General features: G+C 36.2%; 1 protein-coding gene across 1 annotated transcript in view; it reads left to right on the forward strand.

Annotated features, from left to right (window-relative positions):
• The window catches only part of HEATR5B (HEAT repeat containing 5B), an 89952-nt gene extending 70759 nt beyond the window's left edge, over positions 1–19193 (forward strand). The window contains exons 29-36 of the mRNA XM_059079287.2: positions 670–924; positions 2956–3083; positions 5937–6081; positions 6574–6840; positions 8218–8442; positions 12009–12160; positions 13335–13548; positions 16370–19193. Of these exons, the coding sequence (XP_058935270.1) occupies positions 670–924; positions 2956–3083; positions 5937–6081; positions 6574–6840; positions 8218–8442; positions 12009–12160; positions 13335–13548; positions 16370–16674 (1691 nt within the window). The 3' untranslated portion in view covers positions 16675–19193. The remainder of the gene's footprint in view (positions 1–669; positions 925–2955; positions 3084–5936; positions 6082–6573; positions 6841–8217; positions 8443–12008; positions 12161–13334; positions 13549–16369) is intronic.
• The last annotated feature ends 8241 nt before the right edge of the window (positions 19194–27434 follow it).

Genomic DNA, 27434 nt, shown 5'->3' on the forward strand with positions numbered 1-27434 from the left:
GAAGGTGATGAGGGTTTTAAGAGTTGCTGGCAACAGTGAAGAGGAAGCCTGAGGAAGAGAACCACGGGTAGGGAAAGGTAGAGGGCATTCAGAGGCATCAGCATGTGCAGCGAAAAGGCTGGAAACCCTAGCATCAGCGAGGAAGTGACAGGCACTCCAGGTCAGCAGCTGCAGGAAAGACGTTAGTTTCGATAACTCTGTACAAGAATCTCTTTGCCAAATTGCTGTTTTATATGTGCTATGATCTGAATATTTGTGTCACCTCAAAATTCAGATGTTGAAACCTAATCCCTATTGTGATGGAATTAGGAGGTGAGGCCTTTGGGAGGTGCTTAGGTCATGAGGGTGGAGCCCCTAGGAGTGGAAGTAGTCCCCTTGTAAAAGAGAACCCACAGAGCTCCCTGGCCCCTTCCACCTTGTGAGGGCACAGCAAGAAGGCACTGGTTATGAATCAGGAAGAGGGCCCTCACCAGACGATGGTGGCACCCTGATCTCGGACCTCCAGTCGCCAGAATTTGAGAAATAAATTTCTGTTGTTTATAATCCACCCAGTCTGAGGTATTTTCTTATACCAGCCCAAATGGACTAAGACAGTATGTAATGGTTATTTTTTAAGGTAGTTGTTCATAAATGAGTATAATAGAAGTAATGTTTTTGATTGCTTTATAGGTGGAGCATTTTATACTCCTGAGACTGTTGATACAGCTAGACTTCACTATCGGAATTCCTGGGCCCCAATTCTCCATGCAGTGGCACTTTGGTTAAATAGCACAGGATTTACATGTTCAGAGCCAGCAGAAGCAGCAGCAATAGCAGGTTTACAAAAACGTTCTACACCCATCAATTTAAACCAAGCATCAGGAGCAACGCCTAGTGCCAAATCTTTGCCAGAAATTAACAAAGATAGAATGCATCTGATTTTAGGTAGGTGAACCATGTTATTGTATTTGAAGATGTATCACTTCTGAAAATGTGTATCTGTAGAGGAGAAAAAACTTCTTTCTACCCTCTTAAGATCTGTGACTGACTTAAGAATAAAACTGACATAAGACACATTAACAGGAGGAAAGCATACAAATTTATTTAATATTTTTACATGTACACAGGAGTCTTTAGAAGGAAAATGAAGACCTGAAGAAGCCGTTAGGTCCAGAAGATTGTATACAGTTTTACACAAACAAGAATAAATTGTAGGGGCTTCCCTGGTGGCACAGTGGTTGAGAATCTGCCTGCTAATGCAGGGGACACAGGTTCGAGCCCTGGTCTGGGAAGATCCCACATGCCACGGAGCAACTAGGCCCGTGAGCCACAACTACTGAGCCTGTGTGTCTGGAGCGTGTGCTCCGCAACAAGAGAGGCTGCGATAGTGAGAGGCCCACGCACCGCGATGAAGAGTGGCCCCCGCTCACTGCAACTAGAGAAAGCCCTCGCACAGAAACAAAGACCCAACACAGCCAAAAATAAATAAATAAATATTTTTAAAAAGAAGAATAAACTGTGAGGGTATGACAAGACAGAGGGGTTTGGGCTAGGGGTGGTTAAGTTGTGGGACAGTAACTAGAAAATATATGGGGGAAACTAATGGAAGATCAGGCTTATTTTAGTAGTTTTGTTTGGACAGGTCTATTTCAACATTGACTTCCTGTCTCTGGTGGTAAGAATGTTTCCTCCCTGGTACAGAGAGGGCACCTTTCTCATGAGGAATTTTATGACCTGCTTTTAAGTAGAAAGGGGGACCGAGAGCCCTGCCTGCATCTGCTACTTCTCAGATGCCTTCAGCCAAGAAGGTGTATTTTGGTGTGGCATGTTTTGAACTCCTTCATATCTTTCATTTTAATGCTATGGAAAAAATTGTTATAGTTTAGTTCAGAGAAGGGATAGTAAAAAGAGGGTTTTTATCACAGTTTTTAAATTAACTGAATTTTTTATTTAAAATTTAATTATTAAAAACTACTCTAAAAATTCTCTGTCATGTTCACTCACAGCAATATTGAATAATTTTCAAGGGAAAAAAGTAAACTATTTTTTTTTCAACAACTTGTCTTTTTACTTGGCACTTAACAAATTGCCTCATAAGGAAATAATAAAATGTAAAGTTAAAGCAAATTTGAATAATTCTTATTTATAATTGCTTTATAGATGCTCTTTTTTTGTTGTTGTTGTTGTTGTTTTTGTGGTATGCGGGCCTCTCACTTGTGGCCTCTCCCGTTGCGAAGCACAGGCTCCGTCCAGATGCACAGGCTCAGTGGCCTTGGCTCACTGGCCCAGCCACTCTGCGGCATGCGGGATCTTCCTGGACCCGGGCACGAACCCGCGTCCCCTGCATCGACAGGCGGACTCTCAACCACTGCACCACCAGGGAAGCCCCACCAACAGCCTCTTTTTTTTTTTTTTTTTGCGGTACGCGGGCCTCTCACTGTTGTGCCCTCTCTCGTTGCGGAGCACAGGCTCCAGACGCACAGGCTCAGCGGCCATGGCTCACAGGCCCAGCCGCTCCGTGGCATGTGGGATCTTCCCGGACCGGGGCACGAACCTGTGTCCCCTGCATCGGCAGGCGGATTCTCAACCACTGCGCCACCAGGGAAGCCCAGATGCTCTTTTAACACTTAAGAATTTGTCACTCATTTAATGAGAATTAATTTTATAATTTTCATAAATTTATTCTTAATGTATTATTTTAAAATGTCTTTAAATAACTTCTTAATCAAGATGACCTTGGAACTCCCCCATCCCCTTCCAATGTGATTATTAGCCTCCTTGCAGAGCTACAACCTGTGTTAAGTTTGGCTGCTTATTTTGACAATCATTTTGAACTCACTTTAAGGCATTAATAAATATATGTTAAAAGTAATCTGTAAAAAAAATTAAGTAGGTGAAAGTGGGGAAAAAAATGGTGTCAAAGCAACAAAGTGTTTTATATTAACAAACCTTATGTGTTTATTTTGTACATCGCAGGCGTGAGTATACAGTTCCTTTGTTCCCCAAGACCTGAGGAGCCTGTTGAACATGTTACAGCTTGTCTACAGGCCTTACACACCTTGCTAGATTCTCCGTATGCCCGAATCCATATTGCAGAAGATCAGGTACAGTATATTTCTATAATAGATGATTTCTGCTTTGTATATATCATATTTACCTTAAGATAATTTTCTTACATATGAAGTAAATATTATAAGCATTCAGGATTTTGGCTTCATCTAAGACCCTATATTGAAAGTTGGATGACCAGGCGCAGCTAGACTAGAGATTGTCACTGTACCTTCTTTGATCAGTTCATCAGCAGCCAAGTAAAACTAAAAATTTAAAGGATGTCTTCCGGGACTTCCCTGGTGGCGCAGTGGTTAAGAATCCACCTGCCAATGCAGGGGACACGGGTTTGAGCCCTGGTCCGGGAAGATCCCGCATGCCGCGGAGCAGCTAAGCCCGTGCGCCACAACTACTGAGCCTACAGTCTAGAGCCCGTGAGCCACAACTACTGAAGCCTGCACGCCTAGAGCCCATGCTCCACAACAAGAGAAGCCACCGCGATGAGAAGCCTGTGCGCCGCAACAAAAAGTAGCCCCTGCTCACAGTAACTAGAGAAAGCCCACACGCAGCAATGAAAACCCAGTGCAGCCAAAAAAATAAAATAAAATAAATAAATAAATAAAGGATGGCTTCAGTCCCAGTTAATGATTCTATTAATAAAGGGCTGAGGGCTTCCCTGGTGGCTCAGTGGTTGGGAGTCCGCCTTCTGATGCAGGGGACATGGGTTTGTGCTCCGGTCCGGGAGGATCCCACATGCCGTGGAGTGGCTGGGCCCGTGAGCCATGGCTGCTGGGCCTGCGCATCCAGAGCCTGTGCTCCGCGGCAGGAGAGGCCACAGCAGTGAGAGGCCCGCGTACCGCAAAAAAAATAAAAAATAAAAATAATAAAGGGCCGAAGTGATTTATAAGGCTATTAAATAAATTATGTCACTTTTAAATGATTAAGTTTTACCTCTCATTTAATGAAATTTTTATGTGCTGACTCAAGTACTTATTTAAAAAGGTTAATGAATTGCTTTTTCTAATTTATGTATGGAATATTTAGAGGATTTTATTCATGTTACAGAACCAAGTTACCACTGGATTTGTTATTCTTTTTAATTAAGAATTTTATTTTTGTAACAATAACCATTTCTTTGAACACCATACTACCAAATGGTATCACTTGGGATAATTTTCCAAAAAACCCAAACAAATCAAAAGCAAAGTTCTCATTATTGTATTATATCAAAATTAGTTTTGCACATGGTGCTGCTTGAAAAAAATCCCCAAATGAAACAAAACAAAGCATGTGCTGTGTGATTACAAGCTTTACTCACTGATGAGTTCTTCTTGTACCCCAGCCTTGTAGCCTGAAGCTGTGCCTCAGCTAAACTACAGATTACTGCAAGAAACTTGAGGGTTGTTTTCAAATGGTCAAACCAATAAAGTTTAATCTATGAATGAAGGTGTGTGACATATTATGTTAAAACCAAAATAACTGAGTGTAAATGTAGTAGATTGAATGACATGGTTACATGTGTATTCCAGAAATACAGCAGACATAAATTTGATCACCCCATCAATCATGTAGTGGTTGATTTTTAAGACATGAAAAGGGAGGAGGGAGGTCAATTATGAGGCCATTTTCATAATTCCAGAGAGATAATGAGTCCACTGGCCTCGGAAAACTGAATAAAGGAAGAAGGAAGGAGGGCCAAGACTGTAACCTTAGGGATAAATAGCAAATAAGGATTGAGAGGGAAATAAATCAGCAGTGGAGACTATACTGGAGAGGAAGGAGAAGAACCAAAAGAATCCAGAATCCAAGTCTGAGTTAATCACCACTAAATCCACAGCACGGGGCATAGGACTTAGCATTTTGTTGGTGCTCTGACTAAATAAAGACCAGATGCCAGTTTAAAAAAAAAAAAAAAACACAGAGTTATCAAAGATGAGAGAGTTTCAAGGACAGACAACAGTCTCAAAAGGGACAGAATCCAGTAAATAAGGACAGAAAAGAGTCCCATGGAGGTTATTGGTTACCTCAGGCATAGCATTTTCTCAGGTGGATCAAGCCAGATTATAGAAGATTGAAGAGTAAATGAGAGAGTGAAGAAAGTGGCAGCATTCGATCTGGGAAAGGAAGAAACAAGACAGAGACAGAAGAGAACATGGAGGCAGATGGAAGGATCTGAGAGGTTTTTTGAGGTGTGGGGGGAAATTAGATAGGAAGGACTTGAGCAGATATTTATCCTGGGGAAGAGGAGCATAGCTAGAGAGCAAGGTTGACAACATACAGGGTATGATTGATGTCCTTGAAGAATCCTTGGGAAGTCAAACAGGATGGAATAGCAGGCATATGAGGAAAGATTAATCAGTCTTGGACAGGGACTGGACACTGATCTTAAGGAAAGAGGTAAAGGTGGCTTCGGTTGCAGTTAAATTTTTTTCTCCCTCTGAAATTTGAGGTGGGTTCATTGGATGGGTTTGATGTAGAAGATTGTAAGAGGCTTTTTAAAGCGAGTAGTAAGCGGTAGAAGTTTGTAATAGTTCTGAGATGAATCTGAGGGAGTTACCAGAATGCCTAGAATTTCTGGTAGACTACTCTTGGGTACTTAGATTGGAAATCATAAATTTTAGTAGCACTGGACGCTAGCAATATTGTTTAGTCCTAAAGAGAAAAGAAATCAGAGATTTCTTTTAAATGGAAAAATTATTTAAATACATAATAAAGTAATTTTTGACTGAAAATATGTTTGGATAAAATATGACCCTTTTTCAAGATTGTTATAATATTTGCTACATAGTCCAATATATTAATTTTAGCTACCAAATTTATTTATTTTTACATGTATATTTTCTTAGATTTAATAATATAAATGTATCCTTTGAAATTAAAATTAATTTCTCTGTATTAATTTATAACAGCTGATTGGTGTTGAGTTGCTGAGTGTTTTACACCGCCTCCTCCTGACCTGGAATCCACCATCCGTCCAGCTGCTGGTGACGGGAGTTGTACAACAGATAGTAAGAGCTGCTCAGGATTATTTGCAAGAAAAAAGAAACACACTAAGTAAGCACTAGAAATTACACTAACATTGAAGTAGATTTATTTGTACTCTAATTTTTAAAATATTAATACCAGGAAGTTGTTAATTAAAAAATTTAACCAGACATTTAGAAGCTTTGCAATTGATTTTGCTTTCATTAGCATGACGCAAATGGAATTGCTCATATTCAGCTGTCTTTCACCTTCAAAAGGGTCAACTTCACATGTTTCAGCCTAACATATGTGTTACTCCTATTATGAAATACATTCCTAATAAAAAATACCTAATAAAAATTTTTGAAGTTAAAAAGTGAATTGTCCATTACTTTTAAGGAGAGGTAAATAAACAGAATTCTAGTCAGGCAGGAATTATTCTGAGAAAGACATATGGCATCAGTTAAACATTTAGTTGTAAATTCTTTTGAAAGAATTTATTAAGTATACTTATTGTGTTGTTTCATCTACTATTTTTTATTTTGTTTGTTGGAAATTTCACCAAATTTTCTTTTACCCAAGATGAAGATGATATGGAAAAAGAGTCCTGTCCTGTATTAGGAGAAGGAGGTGACAGTGGTGGTCTTATTCCTGGAAAATCTCTTGTGTTTGCAACTATGGAGCTGTTGATGTTCATTTTAGTGCGGCATATGCCGCATCTCAGTACCAAGATGTCGGACTCTCCAAGTCACGTAGCCACTAAAACTCGACTGTCAGAAGAAAGTGCTCGTTTGGTGGCAGCCACAGTTACCATACTCTCTGACTTACCATCCCTTTGTTCGCCTGCTGGTACGGTATTGATCACTATTTGGAAATGTGTCATACTGTATTAGAGATGAGGTTGCCTTTGAATTTAAGTGCTATTATGATTTATTTTCCTCTTAAATATTAAAGGAGAAGTAGGGTTTTTTTTTAAGGGTTTGTTTACCTTTAGGAGCCTATAAAGAAAGACTGAAGATTTAAGAAGTCAAAAACCCAGGATACCCTTTACAGATACATGTCAAACAAACTTCAGCAAAGAGGTAAAAACACAGTTTGAGGGAAGATATCGAATGTTAGCAGATAGACATAAAGTGGAATTACTAAACCCTTTATTTTCTGATCTGGTTGCTACTCTTGAGCAACACTGACAAACTAACAAATGTCAGAGGAGAGTGACAACCAACTTTAAGGAGCAACTAAAAAAATTATAGCTGAAAAAGATAAGGGCTTCCCTGGTGGCGCAGTGGTTGAGAGTACGCCTGCCGATGCAGGGGACACGGGTTCATGCCCCGGTCTGGGAAGATCCCACATGCCGCGGAGCGGCTGAGCCCGTGAGCCATGGCTGCCGAGCCTGCGCGTCCAAGAGCCTGTGCTCTGCAACGGGAGAGGCCACAACAGTGAGAGGCCCGCGTAACACACACACACAAAAAAGATAATAGCTGTCTGCAGACACCTGAAGAACTAGTGGATGGAAAAGTAGACTTTCTCTCTGTTGTATCTAGAAGGTAGAGATGGTATCAGGATATATAAAGGTAAATTTCAGTTCAACACAAGCCTACAGATATGAAAACAATGAATTCTCCATCATTGAAGTTGTGTAGGCAGACTACAGTGACTGCATGTCAGAGTGTTGAAGGGAGTCTTTCATTAAGTGGGTGGTTGATTTGATTATCTTAAAGTTCTTTCAGCTACAAATCCTAGGATTCTTCCATCTCTTTTTTGCTTACCTGTATAGTCTTCTTATCTGTTTCCTGACTTGGTTACTACATTGACTGACTTAGTACTAAGGCTCACTTAGTACAGTGAGATTGATTACTTGTCTTGGAATTGCTACATGTTTCACCAAGTTTCTCAGGTACTTCTCAAAGTATTTGGTATTGTGTTCCTTCTGTTTTTCTACCTTCCTTCCTTATTTTCATTATGAAGGGCATGATTATTAAATAGGTGAAGTACTAGAAATAATAAAAACAAGGCAAGCTGGGAAAAGAAAGAAAATATTTCCTTTGAAATAACTTGTGACTTTCTATTTTTTTCAAACATTGAATTATAATAATAGTAATGCAGTAAATTTTGTATAAATTCAATGAAAAGAAATAATATTAAACCATAAAAATATAAACAATTGAAAAAACTATAATATGGGAATTATTAATTACGAGGCAATCTGATTTGTTTTTATTTCAGGATGTATGACAATCCTGCCCACGATTCTGTTTTTAATCGTAAGAATATTGAAAGACACAGCGATAAAGTCTGCAGATAATCAGGTTCCTCCACCAGTCAGTGCAGCTCTTCAAGGGATCAAAAGTATTGTGACACTTTCAATGGCCAAAACTGAGGATACTCAAAAACAGTGGACAGCTCTAATTCGTAGCACTCTCGCATGCATCCTAGAATATTCTCAACCAGGTAATCTAATCAGTTTTAATTTTTTTTAAGTTTATTAGGATATCTGTTCCCTAATAACTAATTGAATGGGCTCATCAGAAAACTGCTATATAACACTGAATCAACTCAGGTATTTTAGTCCCATCTTTCAGATGTGAACTTTTAGTTCCCCATTCTGGATATTGACTCTGAATGCCCTTGTCTTAGCCCTTATATACATTTTGGGAGGTTTCCTCAAAAAGAAAGGACGTGTGCATATAAAACTATTATACATTGTTTTGAACTCCTATATAGTTGTCCATCACTTATATTTATCAGTTATTATTCATTCCCCTAACAATGGATATTTTTGCTGTTTCTGATTTTTCCCAATTATAAAAATTGTCTCAGTGAACATCCTTATAAATTCCTTATGTGCTATGTGCTATGAGATTTTCTAGGGCATACCCCTATAAGTGGAATCGATGACACATTTTAATTTTATCAGACGTTGCCAAATTGCTCTCCAAAGTAGCTGTATGAATTTGCACTTCTACCAGGAGTGCATGATCCCCACCAATACATGGTATTTCAGACTTTTAAATTTCATTATCCGATAAGTAAAACATACTATCTTACTGTTTTAATTGGCATTTCTCATTTTCCTAGTGAGTATAAGCATTTTTCATGTTTGTGTCTAATTTGGGGGGAAATGCTTATTCACATTTTTGCCATTTTTCTTCTGTTTGACTTTTTCTTTCATTTCTGTTGTAAATGTGAAAGGATTGGAAACAAAGAATAATAAGTAAAGGTTTGCCATATTGCCTATTAAAACATTTCCACACTATCTAAAACTGTGGAGTGGGCCCAAGAACGAACAGATAGGGCAGTGAAACAGAACAGATTGTTTTAAAACAGACACTCATCCACGTGAGAATATAATACATGATAAGGGCACATTCATTATTCTTCAAATGGTTTGTGTCAATTAGCCATTTCAGATATCAGTTCCAGTTAGTCTCTCCCCTTATATCATGACTCTAAGTAAATACTAGGTAAGTTAGAATGGTAGTGTAAAATTTTTTTAATAGGTAAACAAAGAAAATATAGGTGACTCCTTTATGTCAGAATGACAAAGGACTATGTAAGTGTAAGTAATGGTAAATATCACAGAGGAAAATATCAGTGTATTGGACTATAGAATTTAACATCTACCTGTCAAAAACAACTGCATTAAAAAATGGTTGATAAATCCTAAAAATTCTTATCAGAAGGAAAAAGATTTTTTTCCTGTTTTTTTAATTCTGTATCTATATGAGATGATGGATGTTCGCTAAACTTGTGATAATCATTTCATGATGTATGTAAGTCAAATCATTATACTGTGCACCTTAAACTTATATAGTACTTTGTGTCAATTGTATCTAAGTAAAACTGGAAGAAAAAAATTTTAAAAATTAAAGATAACTGAAAAAAAGATCAAAAACTGAAAATAATATTTATGTCAGTGTTAATATCATTAATGTACAAAGAAGTCTTTTAAGAAAGAAGGAGGGGCTTCCCTGGTGGCGCAGTGGTTGAGAGTCCACCTGCCGATGCAGGGGACGCGGGTTCGTGCCCCGGTCCAGGAGGATCCCACGTGCCGTGGAGCGGGTGAGCCCATGAGCCATGGCCGCTGAGCCTGCGCATCCGGAGCGTGTCCTCCACAATGGGAGAGGCCACAGCAGTGAGAGGCCCGTGTACCACAAAAAAAAAAAAAAAGAAAGAAGGAAAGAGCACGCTTTTTTTTTTTTCTGGTACGCGGGCCTCTCACTGTCGTGGCCTCTCCCGTTGCGGAGCACAGGCTCCGGATGCGCAGGCTCAGCGGCCATGGCTCACGGGCCCAGCCGCTCCGCCACATGTGGGATCTTCCTGGACAGGGGCACGAACCCATGACCCCTGCATCAGCAGGCGGATTCTCAACCACTGCGCCACCAGGGATGCCCAGAGCTCGCATTATTAAAAAGGAAATGGAGATGCCCACCAAGTATATTAAAAAGTTAGCCACATTATTATATAAGCAAAGAAATACAAACAAAAACAAAGTAATATAAATTTTTACCTGTAAAACTGATTTTAAAAAATTGTGAGTATGTACAGGTGGAATTGATACCAGGAGAACATTTTCATACTTTGCTGAAGGGAATTAATACAGTTTAAACTTTCAGGGAATCAATTCTGCAAAATATACACAGAGCCTTTAAGAATTCATACTCTGACCTTATTGATCAAAAACTTGTGTTCAAGGTTATTTATCATAGTCTACTTTATAATAATGAAAATATGAAAGTGATAGATGTAACTATCTGGCAGTGGGGAAAAATATTAAATATATCATGGTATACTCATTTGGATTATATATCCATTATATCTATTAAAAATCATGTTTATAAATAATTATATATAAAAAAACTAACCCAGACCAGAAGAAATTAATCAGAAACCTAGAAATTAAACTATCACTAGATGGTAGTATTACAAGTTTTATTTTCTTTCCCATATGCTTGTTATATTTTAAACAAAGCATGTACTATTTGTATCACCTGAAATTTTTTAGTATTAATATTTGGAAGGGAAAACTTTAACTAGTTTTATTAATGTTACTAAAACTATTAGCTTTATCATGAGTTAATATAGATTTTTTTTTTTTTTTTTTTTTTTTTTTCTGCGGTACACGGACCTCTCACTGTTGTGGCCTCTCCCGTTGTGGAGCACAGGCTCTGGACGCGCAGGCCCAGTGGCCACGGCTCAACGGGCCCAGCATACCCTTCAACATACCCTTCTAGATTTCACCAATTGTTAACATTTGCTGCATGTTTTATTTTTTCTATAATCCACATATTATTATTGTTGATATTATTATTATTAATTTTGCTGAACCATTTGAGAATACATTGAAGGCATCATGACTCTTTACTCCTAAATACTTCACAGATATCCTAAGAACAAGAACAGTCTCTTACATAACCACTGAAGAATTATCAAATTGAGGCAATTTAACATTGATACAGGGCCTCCCTTGTGGCACAGTGGTTGAGAATCCGCCTGCTAATGCAGGGGTCATGGGTTTGATCTCTGGTCCGGGAAGATCCCACATGCTGCAGAGCAACTAAGCCCGTGCACCACAACTACTGAGCCTGTGCTCTAGAGCCCGTGAGCCACAACTACTGAGCCTGTGCTCTAGAGCCTGCAAGCTACAACTACTGAAGCCCACGTGCCTAGAGGTCGTGCTCTGCAACAAGAGAAGCTATCACAATGAGAAGCCCGTGTGCAGCAACGAAGACCCAGCACAGCCAAAGATAAATAAATAAATAAATTTGTATAGATAAAGAAAAAAAGAGAGAGGGGTATTGTTCAAGAATGAAAGAATTTTTTAAAATTTTGTTTTATATTGGAGTTTAGTTGATTTGCAATGTTGTGTTAGTTTCAGGTGTACAGCAAAGTGATTTAGTGATACATATACATATATTTATTCTTTTTCAGAAGAATTAAATTTCAAAACATTTTAGAAACAGCATATTGCTTTCATTTTTTATATGTATCAATATTTCATTATTCATATATTTCAGAAGATTCTATGCCTGTGTCTGATGAAGTAAGCATGCTAACAGCAATTACACTCTTCCTGTGGTCTGCTGGTAGTGAAATAATAGGAGTCCAGTCACTGCAGAATGGCTGCATGAACAGATTTAAAAATGCATTAAATTCATGTGACCCATGGGTAAGTTACACTTAAAACATAGTGTTAAACCTTCCACTTTATCAAGAAAATTTCAGATTGATTCATTAAAATTTGTGATATAACAGATGAAAACTTAAGTATTTGCTATGACTTTTCAACAGAAAACTGGAAAAGATCACTGGTTTAAGCATTAGGAGAGACATGTATATGTTTATTTATATCTACAGAAATTGCCCAGTATTTAAAATATTTGCCCAACCCTGGCCTATATTGGTAGAGACTTTACGTGCTTCTGTTTTTCACTGTTTACTTAATGACACCATTAAAGGATAACTATATATTATAACATGTTTTAATGGGCCTATTGGAAACACTTTCTAGAAAATAAGTTTTATTGCTTTACAGTGTTAGTGTCTAAACTACTGATTCTCAAACCTGCTGCACATCAGAAAAAAAAGCAATTTAGTTACATCTACCACTATATTCCTAAACCAGAGTCTCCAGAAGTGTGGTCCACAGATCTGTATTTTAAAAATACTCCCCAGGCATTTTTTATGTCCAGCAATGTTTGCTAGTTATTCTTCCACCAAAGCACTGAAACAGTTTCCCCTCAATATTTTTCATGTACGTTGATGTGTTGCTGGACCTTCCTTTGTTTGTTTGTTCGTTTCTTATTGACATGAAGTCTTTCTAAAGTAGAGCCACTGAAACCTTACTTTCTAGGCCTGGAACACTTAAATTGGTTTAAGCAGTCATTTCCAGGGAATCCAAATGGAGTTGAGGTGTCTAAGTAATATATTTTTATAGCTTTGTTTGGCATAATTCAAATATTAGCCTTCCATACTAAATATATTAGGTTAAAGTGGGAGGGAGATTTGTAAATTAAAGAAAGAATTAAAAACACAATTTAGTATTCTTGGTTTCTAATTTCTTATACACTATAGAAATACACAAATTATATTAGCAGTGGTAATTTGGGAGTTAACATATAAGGAATGTTTATTGGATTAATTTCTTTTCAGTTTTATTTAGTTAGCATGTTGGAAGTTTTATTACTCCATTTCTGTAAGTAGAAATGGCATTAATTCTTCCCACATTTCTATTTTCATCCTGCAGTATTGCTTGTTTTCAGTATATATTAAGATGCAGTGTGATTGTAGAGCAGATAAGAACTGTCACACATGGAAATTAATAAAATGATTTTCTTGTGTAGGTCCAAGCCAAATGTTACCAGCTTCTCCTCTCAGTCTTTCAGCATTCCAATCGTGCCCTTTCAACCCCCTACATCCATTCATTAGCTCCAATAGTGGTTGAAAAGCTAAAAGCTGTTGAAAGAAACAGACCAGCCAGTAATACAGAACTTTTAGCTGTTCAAGAAGGAATCAAAGTTCTTGAAACATTGGTTGCTCTTGGGGAAGAACATAACAGTAAGTATTTTTCTCTAAAAAGCCACTAGTCTAAAATGAAGATTTGTATGATATATAAATCTTTGCTTTTTGACACAGGCCATTGCAACAGTAAGTTTACTAAGGGTGGTTACTATCTGAAAGATTAATGTTTTTGCTTGTGATGCTAACAAAATTGAGTTGATTTATGTTTATTTTTTAAGAGCAAGAGGTTAAATTACCAATGGCATTTGAACCCACGGATTGTTTTACTTTCTAGGAATGTACTCTTTAAGAACCAGGGAAAATATGGCTGCCTAATAGATTTTTAAAAATAATACATTTTGGTGTTCATAATAGAGGTATAAAAGCTTTTTAACAAATAGGACAAATAGGACTAGATTAGCATTAATGATGCCAAACATCATTATTAAAATACCTCAAAATTTGAAAATTTTAAATTATTGTTTTTTAATTTAATGAAGAACTACCACATATGTCCATTTAACCAGAGATTTATGCAGCTTAACACTCCTCTTTATTCCCTGCTAAATCTTAATTTCCTCACAATCTAAAATTTATCTTAAAAATATGACTTAATTATTAAAGAAAAACTGTACTTTTTAAACTAGTACCTTATGATTGGATGTTAAGCTGTTTCCAGTTTTTCAAGATCATAAATGAGATAAGTATTCTTTTTTTAAAATATAAATTTATTTTATTTTATTTATTTTGGCTGTGTTGGGTCTTCATTGCTGAGCACGGGCTTTCTCTACTTGCAGCTGGCAGGGGGCTGCTCTTCGTTGTGGTGCGCGGGTTTCTTATTGTGGTGGCTTCTGTTGTTGCTGAGCCACAAGCTCTAGGTGCGCAGGCTTAGTTGTGGCACGTGGGCTCAGCAGTTGTGGCTCACGGGCTTAGTTGCTCAGCAGCATGTGGGATCTTCCCGAACCAGGGATCGAACCCATGTCCCCTGCATTGGCAGGCAGATTATTAACCACTGCACCACCAGAGAAGTCTGAGATGAGTATTCTTGTACAGGTATCTTTGTACACATTTTAAAATTATTTCTATCAGGTAAATTTTTTTTAAGTGAAATTACTGGGCCAAAAGGAATGCACATTCTAAAGCTTTTAATATATATTGCTAGATTACTCTCCAGATAAAAATTACATCAGTTTTTTCTATCATAAAATTTTTCCTCTTTTGAAAGAATTTCACACAAAATTAGAAAGGTAGTGGAGATTTTTTTTTTTTTTTTGCAGTATGCGGGCCTCTCACTGTTGTGGCCTCTCCTATTGCGGAGCACAGGCTCCGGACGCACAGGCTCAGCGGCCATGGCTCACGGGCTTAGTTGCTCCGTGGCATGTGGGATCTTCCCGGACCAGGGCACGAACCCGTGTCTCCTGCATCGGCAGGCGGATTCTCAACCACTGCGCCACCAGGGAAGCCCAGTAGTGGAGATTTTTAAAAAGCTATTGCTGATAGCTTACCTATAAAATAATAATCCAGAACTATTATAGTGGAAGAAAAGAATACAGAAGCGATTATGAAAAAAAAAAAGTTGCTCTGACTTGACGAGTAACTGGTTATGGGGATTAGAGAAAGAGAAGAGCCAAATATTACTGTGTTACCTGGAAGAAGCATGGAAGCAATGTTAAAACTGGAAAGGTCAGGAAGAAGAGCTGTTTGGGAGGAGTTGATAAGTTTAGTTGAAACTAGATATTAACAGATTATTTGGGTAGAAATGTTATGACTGACATCATGGCCCATGTTTGGTAACTCAACATAATTTTATCTTTATTTTTGTTTTACTCACTGTAAACTCCGTAAACATGGGAACTAAATCTTATTCATTTTGTAATCTTAACACTGAGCTTATTGACTTTTGCATAGTCAGTATTTAGATATGTTTGAGTTGAGTTGACTCTTGGGATCAGTTCCTGAACAGGTGCCCTAATTTAGGTAGGGAAGAGAGTCTTATACTTTTTCAAATAATTCTCTATTGTTTGAATTCTTTTAACAGCAGAATATATTTATGTATTATTCATGAAATTAAATATAGTTTAATAGTTAATTAGACTTCAACAAAGTTCATTAAGTAAATAACCCTTTAATTTTCCATTTACGAGTCAATTAATTTAAGGTGTGAAATAACCAAAGCAGTGTGCTTCAATTTTCCAACCAATTTCTAGTATTTAGTATTAGTGAATTACATCAACAATAAGTACCATCATGATTTCTTCATTTTTTTAAGGGACTGCTTCACTCAGATAACAGATGTTTTGTACTATAGCAAGACTTCTAAGAGGTAGAATAAGCAATTGTCATTTTTTAAAAATTAAAACTAAATCTGAGTCTAAGTGCCATGCCAAAACCGAACGGAGATGGTTGCCATCACATTAATGTATACATTCACTCATTCCTTTGATGGTATCCTCCTAATGAATGCTTCAGGTTTCTGTTCCCTATTCCCTCTAATCCAACCTCCCTATTCTGGAATACCCTTAAAATTTTCATAATTTTATTCTCAAAGTACATTTTACCAGATGACAATTATAAAGTGTTCATTCCTTTTTAAACTTTTAGCCAGTATTTTTTTAATAAAACAAATTAATATAAATGCAAAATATATAATCTTAACAGGAAATTAAACCTGATTTCCTCCTCTAACATGGCTTGGACAGTTAGTAAGTATTCAGTATTAATTATGAGTAATCATTGAGGTCTAAAATTAGATCGTGCACATTTACTTCTATTTTATTATAATTCAGACTACCATAGTAATTGCCTAGTTTTTAAATAAAGGTTTATTGTGATTTTCAGACTTGTGATCATCTTCAGACTTTATCTTTGTTATTTGCAGGAGTCCAATTACTTGCTCTTTTAGTTCCCACTTTGATCTCTTACCTGCTGGATGAAAATTCTTTTGCCTCAGCAAGCACAGCTTCCAAAGATCTTCATGAGTTTGCACTCCAGAATTTAATGCATATTGGACCTCTGTATCCACATGCTTTCAAGACAGTAATGGGAGCGGCTCCTGAGCTGAAAGTACGTTTGGAAACTGCTGTTCGAGCAAGCCAAGCCAGTAAAGCTAAAGCAGCCGCCAGGCAGCCGGCCCCAGCCATGCATTCTGCACCAACAATTAAGCTAAAAACAAGTTTCTTTTAATGTGCTATTCCATTCGTTTTTGTTTATTTTGTCAATTAGCACCTAATTATTGATAGCCACTGTATCATTCCAGTCTATAGGTTCTACTTTATTTGTATATAGGAATTATATGCTTCCAAGTAGGGTAAGTGAAATAATCACACTCGTTTCTGATTTTGAAGGAATGATTTTTTTTTGTTATGTGAATGTGCTTTCATTTTTTTCCTAATAATGTTTCTCTTTTATTAATTTATTTTTCAAACACTGAGCCATAGTCTTTTAAATTAAATGCAAAAAAATTGTATCATGTAGTTGAGCAGCCTATTGATATTGTCAGGGGGAAAAATAGGTCATATTCAGTATCTGTTATTAAAAAAATTAATTGAAAAACAAGCTGAATTTAAATTTTGAAGTAACCAAAATAATGTAAAGTGTTGGTTTTGTGGTGTATCTATTAAGAATAAAGTTACATTTTCTTAGCATTTCTCAGAAAGTCCTTACCTTTCAGATAGATCTTTTTACTTTCATATTAGATTACTAAATTATACTTGTGTATATTTTAGTTAACTAAATTAAAACTCTCATTTAAACATTCATTAAAATGTTTCAAATGTGGAATAATGTTCTGGGTTTTTTTAATGGCTAAAATTTGGCCCCACTTATGCTTTGTAATTACAGAGCCTTGAGTCTGGCTCTGATGGTTAGTTTCATTCATCAAATATTTATTGAGTTCCTACCATGTATAAGGCATCAAGCTAAGTGCTGCAGGGCATAAAAAAATGAATTAGTCATAATTACAGTTATGCCAATCTCTCATGCAATGAGAATTTTACCACATCAAATAGATAATTGATGACATGAATGTTTGCCACAGTGTTTAGCACACTTTAAACACCAAGTTTTACCACACAGTGTAATATAGACTGAACCTTACTGAATATTCCAAAGGCATACCTATTCATCATCTCCTACCTCCTACTTATTCTCTCTCATACCCTCACTGATTGGCAGCTAATACAGCCTTGCCTTCCTCATTTAGTCTTTAGATCTCAGATAGGTGCGTTCTCACCTATTTTCTTGCTGACTTTTATTTCTGCAGGGTTTTTTTGTATTTTACACCTGCATTTTTCCAAAGTTATTCTCCTTGTTTTTTAGAGTTTTTTTGGTAACACTTATCGAGATACAATTCACATACCATACAATTTGCCCATTTAAAATGTATAATTCAGTAGTTTTTAGTATGTTCACAGTGTACTATAACCATCACCACAGTTGTGACCATTTTCGTTACCCCAAAAAGAAATCTGGTACCCTTTAGCTGTTACCCCACAAGCTCTCTGCTTCCCCCCAGCCTTACACTATTGCTGATCCGCTTTCTGTCTCTATCAGTTCTCCTATTATGAACATTTCATATAAATGAAATCATACACTATGGGGTCCTTTGTGACTGGCTTCTTAACATTTTTAAGGTTTATCCATGTGGTAGCATACATCAGTACTGCATCCCTTGTAATGGCTGAATACTATTCTGTTCTATTGATATTTTGTTTATCCATTCATTAGTTGATGGGAGTTTGGGTTGTTTTCACTTTTTGCCTATTACAAATAATGCTGCTGTAAACAGTTGTGTACAAGTGTTTGCGTTACCCTGTATTTTCATTTAGCTTGAGTGTATACCTAGGAGTGGAATTGCTGGCTCAATGGGAACTCTGTGTTCAACTTTTTAAGGAACTGCCAGACTGTTTTCCAATCTCCTTTTTTCTTGCACACATAACCCCTTTTCACTCATCTATTTATAAAGTATGTTTATTTCTGCCTTGGCCATTTTCTGCTGTTCTTCAAACCCAGGCTTTTCCCATCATTTCCTACTTCAGGATACTCTACATCATGCAGTAGCAATGGTTTTCTCTCTCTCTCTTTTTGCCTTCTCTCCCTCTGTCTCTTTCCCCATTTCCTCTCCCCAATACATCTTTATACTTCCTCTAAACTCTTCTGAGCCACTGACAACTTCTCGTTTTCTATAATCATATCTATAAAAGGAATATCTGTTTGAAGAATTATATCTATTAATTTTTTTCACTGCTCAAGTTATTTCTTATTATGATATAAGAAAATACCTCTCGTTTCATTTGTGAAACAGAAAAGGGCCTTAATCTTACCTGATGAACATAAAAGCAGAGTCAGAGGCCAAAGGAAAGTCAATTTTATACATTGTTATAAATTAATCAATTTTAATTATAAAATTTGCATTTATTAAATTTTGGGGAAAATTACCACAATTCACAGACCAAATTACTGTTGATATTTTAATCTGTTTCCTTCCACATTTGTAGTCATCCTGCAGGTAGGATGTTTTATCCACTCTTTTATAAGCATTTTCCCATAGAATTATTCTAATAATATGGGATAGATTTAGTACCTATCTTTTTGATAGCTACTTGATAACAAATGTACGATTATTGACTTAGCCATTATCCTATGCTATGGTGCTTGGTTTCTAGTTTTTATATTAAAATAAGTAATGCTGCGTTTGACTTTTTAAAAATGAAACTTTGTAGATCATTTCCTTGGGATTGATATCTTAAGGGGGTTATACAAATATGACAGGTTTGACTTTGATACACATTGCTGAATCTTAGAAAGCGACCCTTTTTGAAACAGCAGACATGAAAGTGAAACTGGGTCATTGTTTACCAAATTCCTTGGAGTGCCCTTAAATCTCCCCAAATATTTTGATATACCTAAATGTTTTTTAAAATGGCATTTTAGTTGGCTGTAAGTCATTATTAAGTGAATAAGAAGGACTTAATGAAGTTGGGCTGTTTTTAGTAAAACTATACTTGTTAAACAAGGAAGTTGACAGTCCTGCTCTACACACTGTGGGCCCTCAGTGTGTGTGAAGGGGGAGGCCGACTGAGGGAGTTGGAGGATCACCTTCAGATGCCACATGTCAAGGGCAATGACAAACTGGTGTGTATCCAAGCCAAGTGATATGGAGGAACTAAGGGTGAGAAAGGGCAACATGATCACTAACCATCAGATAGGAGGGTCCCATAGTGGGCCACAGCAGTAAGTCAATGTTTCAAGTAAGTGGTTTGCAATAGAACTTAAAAGAATTTTCTAAGAGACCTGTTGAAAAATGATTGCTTTGTGATAGTGCATTCCTTGACATTGCACATGTACAAGGAGAACTTGAATCCCTGTCTGTCAAAAGATTTTGCGATACGATTCTGTAATGCTGTCTCTTATTCATTCATTGGACAGTTATTAATGGGACACTACGATGTGCCAGGCATTGGGAATACAATAGTGAACAGTCAAGCAAAGAATCTACAATGATACGTTTACATTCTGCCTGGGGATGGAGAGAAAGTAATCACAAGTTGTGATAACTAGGAAAGAATGGTATGAAGCAAGGTGTGATAGAGGATAATAGGCAAGGATTCCTTCGTGGGCTTGTCCGGAGCCCTAGCCTCCCTTCTGCTCTTCCAATTGCATAAGTGACTACCTACCATTGGTTGTCTCAGAAACTCCTCAAACTCAACTAATTTAAAATTGATTTTAAATTGAACTCTTCACCTCCTTATCTAAAACCTGTTTCTCAACTCATGGTCTCCCAGTAAACCACACAGCTATTTTATCCTGATGAGTAAGCTGTTCATAAATTGTGGTATCATCCCTGACACGTCCCACTTTCTCCCTCACCAAGTTTCCTAAATATCTCCATGTGTCTTTATTGCCTTTATTACCATCCTAATCCAGCACCACATTTGACTGCAGAATAGCAAAGTGGTTGTTGAGGATGGTAGGGTCAGTCTGCCTGGGTTGGAACCTGGCTCTGTCACCTACAAGATATATAAACTTGGGCAAGTCACGTGTCCTCACTGTGCCTCAGTTTCTACGTTTGTAAAAAGAAAAGAAGAATAATTCCTATTTTATAGAGTAGCTGTGGGTTAAATGAGTTAATACTTGCAAAGGGCCTTAAAATGGTGCCTGACCCTTAAAAAACAATTTAGAAATGTCAGCTAATATTATATTGCTCAGGCAGGAACTAAAATCATCTTTATATATTCAAATCTGATACCTTGCTGAAAACTCTTCAGTTGGTTGCCTTACCATAAAGACCAATTCTGTAAAGTACCCTCAAGCCCCTGCATAATCTGGCCCCTGCCTACTTCATCTCCTCATTTTATTTCATCTGATCCTATAACCATATGCAGTATAGCTACATGTCAAATGAAGATAATCTTGGTATTTCCACATAGGGACATTATAAGGTTCAAGTTAATGCATATAAAATGCATTATTTTTATTGAGTAAATGCTTAATAAGTACAAGCTGTAAAAAATAGCAATTATTACTTTTCTTTATGTGTCAGCTATATTGGACTTCTTTCAACATGTCAAATGCACTACAGTATTTTTTTATTAGGTGTTTGAATTTTGCTAAAAAGCTCCATTTCACCTTCTTCTAGCTAGTTTATACTCATCCTTCATGTTTTAATCTGGTTACATTCTCATAAAAATGTTGCAGCATTAATTTGATTATTGCCATATATTAAACACTGTATTATTTAAATTATCTTTTTCTCCTGTAATGAAAATGTACGTATCGGCTCTTTAAGCTTGAATACAATCAGCTCATGGGTTGTAATGTTATACATTTTGAGTTTGTGTGAAAGTGTATACGAGCTGGTTCAAACCACTCCTCTTGTTACTTCATGTCCTGCAGCTGGGGGGAAATCTGGGCCAGGAGATAACATAGATAATGGTAGGATTTTCCATCACAGAGGACAACTGCAAGTGCTAAAATTAACACATATTGAACAACAGTAGCATATTGAGGGCCTGCAGAGCAGAGGGAGAGATGCATCACACGCAAAATAAGTTAAATCTTTTCTGAAAAAACTTAAGGACACATGGTGTTCAAAAATTAAAACACAAATGTGCTGAACCTCTTTAACCTCATTCATTTTTCTTATTTTTCTAACACAATGCCCAGATTTGTGCCCCACATCATGTTTATAAGAAAATAACATCACATTTAAATTCTTCTGAGAACTGACTTAATGTATGTTAAAGGACTAGACTATCATCAGATGGGAGTTTGGGGTGGGAGGTGCTGTCCTGAGCAATTCAAGCCTAAATGAAGATTGGGTGTTTCTGCTGAGAAAAGTCTCCACCTGGGAAATGAGTGGTCCCTGTTGCATTGTTGGCAGGAATAGCCAGCTTATAAAAATGTCCTTCTCTCCCCACCCCGCCACGGTTATTTTTATGTAATGAAGATTATATTAATTGTCTGAAATTCAATTCCTGCCTTAGAAATAGGGGCACCATAGTTATTTTTTTTAAAAAGAAAAAAAATCTGTTGAGTTGAACTTTCATTGGCTGGAAAATTTAAAAAGAGAAAAGGGTAGAGAAGCAAGGGATGGAGTTGATGGGGAGAAAAGATAGGAATGTGTTTTTAAGAATAGTTTATCTTTGCTTATAAAAATAGAATCTTCAGTTGATCACCATCAATATTCCAAGAGAAGTCTTACTACAGCTTCAGAGCTATATTATCATTTTATTGCCTCCCTGTGTTAGATATTTAGATTTCTTAAAGCAATCCTGAGTTTAGATTTTAAGTATTTATTTCTCTAAATATCAGTCACTACAAATTTAAAACCAATGTTAGTTTCAAAATTAAATTTTGTTTAGTTAATTTATTAAAATAAAATGAAATTTAATTTTGAAATTGAAATTAGGTAACTACTTTCAACCAAAAAAGTAATAGTAATAATAATTATAGTAAACAATAGAAGCTATTTCCCCACCCTATCAGAAGACTGTGATGTAGATTTAACTTCTGGACTCCAAGAAAAATTTCAGATAATAAAATTCCTTGTTTCCCAACTTGTGATTGGCTGTTTCCCTAGCCCTGTCTTTACCAGACTTCAAATCTAGGGAGTAAAGTTTGGAGACTCAGGAAAGGTGGAAGCAGGGACTGACCCCATGAATCAGGCAGAAAGAAGAGGTGAGAGAAATTAGGGAGCAGGCAGATGGTAGAAGAGACATATACAGGGGGCTATTGCATGCTCCTCTTCCCTAAAGTTCTCTTCATCCTAGCAGAGCCCTCTCTACAGTCAAGTAGTCTGCTCTTTTTTTCTGGCCAGAATTTGCGAAGAGCTATCAAGTTCAGTTTGAAGGCTTTTCTTTGAGCCGTTAAACAGAGATCCAAATAACTGGTCATTTTGGATAGTTTTTTTTTTTTTTAATAGCCACTCATTTCAATAAAAAAAAAATTTTAAGCAGATGAATTATTTGTCATTTTGGAGAACCATAATCCCCACCCCATAAAGCACACACATATAAACCAAAAAATAGCAAACTCTCCAATTACCTAAATAACATTTTAGCGTTTCACAATTTCTCTCTTTAAACTGGTTATACTAATATATAAATCAACATTTCAGCAGCTGCTCTCTGTGCTTGGAAAGGAAATCCTACTTTTTGTGTTACAGGCTTTATTAATCACAAAATGAAGTGATCAGAAAACCAGCAGCAACACCCTGAGGTCTGAAGACTTCATGGTTGAACACAGATGTTACTTTTTTTTAAAGATTATTTTAACTCTGCTGAATTAAAGTTCTGAATAGGGGATGAGAAAAGAAAAAACAATTATTGAGCCCCCAGTAGTCATGATTTTCAGTTAGTCTGTGAACTCGTAATACAGTAAAAACTATCATATTCAGTATATATTATATTGTCAGGCACTGTGCTAAGGGACTTACATTTCTTCTCTCATTTAATCTTCACAATAACTTTGTGAGGTAAATACTATTCTCATATTAAAAATGAGAGAACTACCGCTAAAAAAAATTAAACCATTTGTCCAAAATTTCCAGGTTTTGAAAATTGTAAAGTGAGGGGAAAAAATTAGATTTAACTCATTACAAATACCATGCATGTCCTTTCTAGTTATTAATGTTTTCAGGATATTTTTTTGAAATTCAAAAACAGTTTTGCTGTTGTATCTGAAAATGCACATCCAGAGAGGACTCCAAGAGGTTTGCCATATTCAGTTTCATGTTCTGGGTGATAGTTGCATGCAATTGTTCAGTTTGTGAAAGTTCCCTGAGATGTTCTCTTAGCACTTCTGAGGTTTTCTGTACCTGTGTTATATGCGATAAAACATTTGCTTAAAAAAAATAATTCATGCTGAACACAGAAAATGTGACAGATAGGCACAGAGAAAACAAATCACTGGTAAGCTCACTACTCAAAAATTAACATTTTCAGGAGCTGATTCAGTATAGGAAGAAGTGATGAGATTCATGGTCCTTATTTTCTTAAAGCAATTTAGAGCAAAAGAACTCTAAGGGAAGTTCTTTTAAAAGTAATGATGTTTTTTGTTAAATTACGAAAGAAATATTACCAGATGTGGAAATTTTTGGGGGAAAAAAAAGTAAATTTCTTAGAATTCCACCTTAATATAACCACTCTTAATATTTTGGTGTACTGAGTGAAGGTTTTATAACATGGTAGTTCATAAATACTATTTTATGTGTAAATAAGTCCTTGAAAGGCAAAAAGGTATTATAATAAGGTCAAACTATGAATTAAAGTAGTGCTGTTGTATATATGTGATAGTCCAAGTTATCTCTATATTTATTTATTTATTACCTTTTGACCCCACTCATCCATTTCTCCTACCTCCCCCGCCACTGACAACCACGAATCTGTTCTTTTTATCTATGAGATTGGTTTTTTAGGGTTTTTTTGGTGTGTGTGTGTGTGTGTGTGTGTGTCTTTAAATATATATATGAGAGATCACATGGTATTTGTCTTTCTCTGACTTATTTCACTTAGCATTGTGCCCTTGAGGTCTATCCATGTTGTTGCAAATGGCAAGATTTCATTCTTTTTTATGGCTTAATAATACTCCATTGTAGATATATATACACTGCATATTCTTTATCCATTCATCCTTTGATGGACACTTAGGTTGTTTCCATGTCTTGGCTATTATAGATAATGCTGCAGTGAACATGGGAATGCAGATATATCTTTGAGATAGTGATTTCGTTTCTTTCAGATATATACCCAGAAGTGGAATTGCTGGATCATATAGTAGTTTTATTTTTAATGTTTTGAAGGAACTCCATATTGTTTTCTATAGTGGCTGCAACAATTTATATTCCCACCAATAGTTCCCTTTTCTTCACATCCTTCCCAACACTTGTTATTTCTTGTCTTTTTGATTATAGCCCTTCTAACAGGTGTGAGGTGATATCTCATCTTAATTTTTATTTGCATTTCCCTGATGAGTAATGATGTTGAACATCTTTTCCTGTGTCTGTTTTGGCTATCTGCGTGTCTTCTTTGGAAAAATGTCTATTCACATCTTCTGCCCATTAAAAAATCTGATTTTTTTTACTGTTGAGTTGTATAAGTTCTATTTTGGATATTAAACCCTTATCAGATATATGATTTGCAAATATTTCTCCCATTTAGTAGGTTGCCTTTTTATTTTGTTGATGGTTTCCTTTGCTGTGCAGAAGGTTTTTAGTTTGATATAGTCCTGCTTGTTGATTTTGCTTTACTTGCTTTTACTTTTGGTGTCACATTAAAAAAGCTTCACCAAGACCTATGTCAAGGAGCTTACCAGTCAGACAGAGAAAAACAAATATCATACGATATCGCTTATATGTGGAATCTAAAAAAAAATGTTACAAATGAACCTATTTACAAAATAGAAATAGAGTCACAGATGTAGAAAACAAACTTATGGTTACTAGAGGGCAAAAGTGGGGGGGGGATAAATTGGGAGATTGGGATTGACATATACACACTACCATATATAAAATAGATAACTAATAAGGACCTGCTATATAGCACAGGGAACTCTTCTCGATACACGGTAGTATATGCATATGTATATGTATAACTGATTCACTTTGCTGTACAGCAGAAACTAACACAACATTGTAAATCAACTATAGTCCAATAAAAATTAATTTTAAAAAGGAGCTTACCACTTATGTTTCTTCTAGTTTTATGGTTTCAGGCCTCCCGTTCAAGTCTAACCCTTCTTGAGTTAATTTTTGTGTATGGTATAAGTTAGTGGTCCAGTTTCATTCTTTTGCATGTGGCTGTTCAGTTTTCCCACCACTATTTATCAAAGAGACAATCTTTCCCCATTATATATTTTTGTCTCCTTTGTTATAGTTAATTGACCATGTATGTGTGGGTTTATTTCTGGGCTCTCTACTTTGTTTTATTGATCTATGTCTGTATTTATGCCAATACCATACTATTTTAATTACCATAGTTTTGTAATAGAGTTTGAAATCAGGGAGCATAATGCTTCCAGCTTTGTTCTTCTTAGGATTGCTTTGACTGTTCAGGGTCCTTTGTGGTGTCATACAAATATTAGGAATACTTGTTCTATTTCTGTGAAAAATGCCATTGGAATTTTGATAGGGATTGCGCTGAATCTGTAGATTGCTTTGGGTAGTATTTAACAATATTAGTTCTTCCAATCCATGGGCATGGAATATCTTTCCATTTATTTGTGTGATCTTCAATGTTTCTTTAATATCTTATAGTTTTCAGTGTACAGGTCTTTCCCCTCCTTGGTTAAATTTATTCCTAGGTATTGTATGCTTTTTGATGCAAATGTAAATGGGATTCTTTTCTTAATTTCTCTTTCTGATAGTTTGTTGTTGGCATAGAGAGATACAACTGATTTTTGTATATTGTTTTTTTTATCCTGCAACACTACTGAATTTGTTTATTGGTACTAACTTTTTTGATGGCATCTAGATATAGTATTATGTCATCTGCAAAGAGTGACAGTTTTACTTCTTCCCTTCCAATTTGGATGCATTTTATTTCCTTTTCTTACTTAATTGCTCTGGCTAGCACTTCCAATACTATGTTAAATAACAGTAGCAAGAGTAAACATCCTGTCTTGTTACTGATCTTAGAGGAAAAGCTTTCAGCTTTTCACCATTAGTATGATGTTAGCTGTGGGTCTGTCATAAATGGCCTTTATTATGTTGAGGTACATTCCCTCTACACCTGCTTTGTTGAGAGTTTTTATCATAAATGGATGTTGTACTTTGTCAAATGCTTTTTCTGCATCTATTGAGATGATCATATAATTTTTATTCTTCATTTTGTTAATGTGATGTGTTACATTGACTGATTTGCAGATTTTCAGTCTTGCATTCCTGAAATAAATCCTACTTAATCATGGTGAAGGATACTTTTAATGTATTACTGAATTTTGCTAATATTTTGTTGAGGATTTTTGCACCTATGTTCATCAGGGATATTGGCCTGTAATTTTCTTTTCTTGTGGCATCCTTGTCTGGTTTTGGCATCAGAGTAATGCTGGACTCATAAAATGAATTTGGAAGAGTTCCTTCCTCGTCAATATTTTGGAAGGGTTTGAGAAGGATTGGTATTAATTCTTTTTTGAATGTTAGGTAGAATTCACCAGTGTAGCTCTCTGGTCCTGGACTTTTGTTTATTAGGAGGTTTTTGATTACTGATTCACTCTCCTTACCAATAATTGCTTGGTTCAGATTTTCTACTTCTTCCTGATTCAGTCTTAATAGGTTGTATGTTTCTAGGAATTTGTCCATTTCTTCTAGGTTGTCCAATTTGTTGACATATAATTGTTTGTAGTTGTCTCTTATGATTCTTTTTATTTCTGTGGTATCGGTTGTAACATCTCCTCTTTCATTTCTGATTTTATTTATTTGAGTCCTCTTTTTTTCTTGGTGAATCTAG

Source organism: Kogia breviceps, chromosome 11 (genome assembly GCF_026419965.1).
Source record: "Kogia breviceps isolate mKogBre1 chromosome 11, mKogBre1 haplotype 1, whole genome shotgun sequence".
NCBI classification, from domain to species: Eukaryota; Metazoa; Chordata; class Mammalia; order Artiodactyla; family Physeteridae; genus Kogia; species Kogia breviceps.